Source organism: Pungitius pungitius, chromosome 15 (assembly GCF_949316345.1).
Source record: "Pungitius pungitius chromosome 15, fPunPun2.1, whole genome shotgun sequence".
NCBI lineage: Eukaryota > Metazoa > Chordata > Actinopteri > Perciformes > Gasterosteidae > Pungitius > Pungitius pungitius.
In genome coordinates, this window is record NC_084914.1 from 9,069,038 (window position 1) to 9,072,353 (window position 3,316).

General features: G+C 39.0%; 1 protein-coding gene across 1 annotated transcript; it reads right to left on the reverse strand.

Moving 5' to 3' along the window:
• Positions 1-1,178: 1,178 nt before the first annotated feature.
• On the reverse strand, positions 1,179-2,226 carry insl3 (insulin-like 3 (Leydig cell)). Its single transcript, XM_037458968.2, has 2 exons — positions 1,997-2,226; positions 1,179-1,714 (listed from the first exon to the last, which is right to left on the reverse strand). Exons 1-2 carry the CDS (start codon positions 2,184-2,186, stop codon positions 1,530-1,532), a joined length of 375 nt encoding a protein of 124 aa, XP_037314865.2. The 5' UTR covers positions 2,187-2,226; the 3' UTR covers positions 1,179-1,529.
• Between the last annotated feature and the right edge of the window lie 1,090 nt (positions 2,227-3,316).

The following is a 3,316-nucleotide window of genomic DNA, read 5'->3' on the forward strand; positions in this document are numbered from 1 at the left end:
TTAACCCTATATTTTGTCAATAATGAAACTGATCAAATGTCATTTCTCTTAGTAGATGTCCTCAATTGTCATTCAACTAATTTAATGCAGGCTCAAGGGCCCAACTCGTTGTAAATATTATTATTGTTCATCACAGTTCCATCAATCAATGGCCAGAAGCAGTTTGCTAAATGCAGCAAATTATTATAACATGTTCACTGTGTGTCCCAAAGTATTTGCAATCAAAACCCCTCACACGCTAAATCATCTGTTGACAAATTGATCTTAATTTAAAATTCATCTTGGGGCGTTTTGTCCGATAACGCAGCTAAAACCAATTACAAAAACCAATTACAACAACCAATTACAAAAACAACAATTGTACAACGCAATCCTTTCCACCCGAAATAAACCAATTAACCAATCAGTCACTGTAGGCTGATTTCATTTGCCGTTAGCATCATTTAGTGAAGGATGCAGAATAGAGTACCAGATAATCAGCAACACAATTTATTATCCATTGAGAGATGTCTCCACCCCTCAGAGTTAGGAACTAGCCGGCTTACAGAGATTATTTATGTTAATTTGGAGCTAAATGGTCCGACCAATCGGAGAGAGCACAAAGAACACATTTTATTTGTGCATGTGTACATGTTCCTACATCAGTCAATACTTGCAGTCCAGTTGAATTGACCCATGCCGGTTTGATTTTTTTAATTAACAATAAAAAAACAATGTTTGTGAATGTGGATTGGTGCGTTGCTGAGTGGTTTGTACTGGTTGTATTGAAAAACTGGAAAAAACGATGTATCCTTTCGATAAATCCTGATTTTGTGGAAAGTGTGGAAATTAGTCGTCATTATCTTGCATATATTTTCAAGGCACCAAGGCCACTGACTCATCCAACATGGTGACAGCCTCCTGGAAATATATATGGGGTTCAAGCAATATAGGAATGTCACATTTGAATCATTGCTACACGCTATGGAGTTGCATTGAGGAAAGTATCATCCAGTGCATTTAGAGCTTAACTATTATTTGTTAGTGTCTTGCGGGCCCCTAATAAAGAGTGAGGGAGTTTTTTGAAGTTATTCCAAAAATCTTGGGTTGCAATGTTGTGACTTTGTATTGATAGTTTTGCTTTGCATTTATTAGGGTGAAAACACGTCAGAAAAGCGCTGAGGAACGATAGATCACCAATTGACTCTTATGAATAATCACCAAAAGCTTTATTTTACTGTTCGCTCAGGACTGCAAACTTCTTCTATGATAAAAATAAATGATATTAAAACAAAATAAACAAAATTTGATTTTCTTTGTAATAACAGGCTTTGTATTGTAAGGTGTAATCATTTTGCCCTACAGTAGGACTATAATCAAATCTAATCTAGAATTACTGATGTGTATTATTTGTAGAAATGATACATAAATGGAAATATTTCAAATCATTCTTGTCGAGGATAAGGCCACTTGGTGAAAGGTTCCATGCGGCAAAGGTCAGTACACAGTGAGGATGATGTACTTATTGCATTACAAGCAGGTGGCTACATCTAACAAAACTGGATCAACTCCTTCATGCTGCATCCTTTCTCACAGCAAATATCTGATATTTTTCCAACGGCTCGTCTAACCCGAGAGGACAGTGAGTACGAGGAGAAGACACCCTTCTCCCCGTCCGTTTCGGGATGGACCGTGTCGGTAGCCTGGAGCTCTTCTTCAGAGGGATACTGGTTCCCTGTGAAAAGATATCTGGGATTTAGGCCTGAAAATGGATAGTATTTAGCAAGAATGGTCTTTTGAAACCCTTAAAGAGAACAAACAGATTGATTTGGAGTCAACTCTAATAAGATATTGCATTTATTTAATTAACTATTCAAAAACATGTATGTATTCCTGAATGAGAGTTCAGACATTCAACAAAAACTCCCAATGCGTCTCTAAACGCATAAATTGATCCAAAGCAACAAATCTCAAACAATATACCTACAAATTTGGAAATCCGTCATAAAGTACTTACAATAAGAGGTGAGTTGATGCTGCTCGGGCTCTAAGTCCGGGATGCTTCTCCTCAGCCGAGAGTTACCGCAGGAGGACACGGCCAGTCGTATCAGCTCTCTCCCGCACATCTGAATCCTCTCCTGTGCGTGAACCACACACACTGCAGTCACCAGCACCACCACGAGAGACACCAGACCCTTAGCAGACATTGTGTGATTGTTATTGCTCCCCGGTTGGTCAGAGTGGACGGTTGGGCGTTGGGCAATGGGGATGTGCGCTGACTTAAGTGATGAGCTCCAGGGGGTTTATATAGTCAATGTGGGTTACCCGGAGTGATGGTTTCACAAATACTGAGGCCACAATCTTTGAAGATATGTACTCAGCCTTGGTGAAGGAAAAGCATGTCCTGATCTAGAGCTCAACGTAAGCCATGCAAAGCCTTCTCAAGGCTTAAACACTCATTGAGATAAAAAACCTAGTCTGACAATGATCTATGTCGGACTAGTCTTAGTCTAACGTCCGAGATATTCAGGGAAACGCTTTGAGAATCGTTTTGGCCGATAACTCAAAAAACATTGTACAGGTGTTTGGGTTAAAATATGTCTGAATGTGGTTATTCATTGACAAAAGTAGATGTTAATGCTATAGACTAAATGCTCTATCATTGACATTCTTCAAACTTGTTTTTGCAGTGATTGGATGAAGGCGCCACCCAAGGTTTCACTTACAAAATGTTCCTCTTGGAGACCGGTATCGATCAGGAAAAGACTCACAATTACCCAAAAAAAACACATAAAATGAGGGGCAAATCAACCTGAAAGTGACTTAATATTACAAATTTTGAGACACACTACCATAGATATATGCATGACAACTACAAAAGAGACACGTCAATGAGATAAAGATAATAAACCATGAGGTCTGTGTGTCTTGTTCCTGTGTAGGAGCATGTGTGCATTTTGTAAAGCCATTTGAGGCAGATTTGTCATTTTTGATTTTGGGCTATAAAAAATTAATTGGATTTAAGTGGTGGTTCTTTTTGCTCATCCGTGCCAAAGATTCCATTGTCCCATAATCCACACATGAATTATTTCCCTTCAATATGAGTTAGTTTTGCACCGTATCTTGGCACATCTAGAGGGATGGGAGCTAATTGGAACAGAGTGTGACTGGCAAAAGATTTCAAGGACATGTGACGCAACTGTTCACACACATGGTCACCGCAGGCCGTACTGTAGTTGCATAAACAGCCAAACATAACTGTTTCAAAATTCCAGCACTGATGAAATAAATTAAAGGTGGCACTTTAATGTCATGAACGTACTTCTGGCAATGCTTG

Coding starts and splice junctions, on each gene's coding strand:
- insl3 (XM_037458968.2), bottom strand. CDS start 2,186: ATGTCTGCTAAGGGTCTGGTGTCTCTCGTGGTGGTGCTGGTGACTGCA. Junction 1,715..1,996: donor GCATCAACTCACCTCTTATT/GTAAGTACTTTA, acceptor ATCTTTTCACAG/GGAACCAGTATCCCTCTGAA.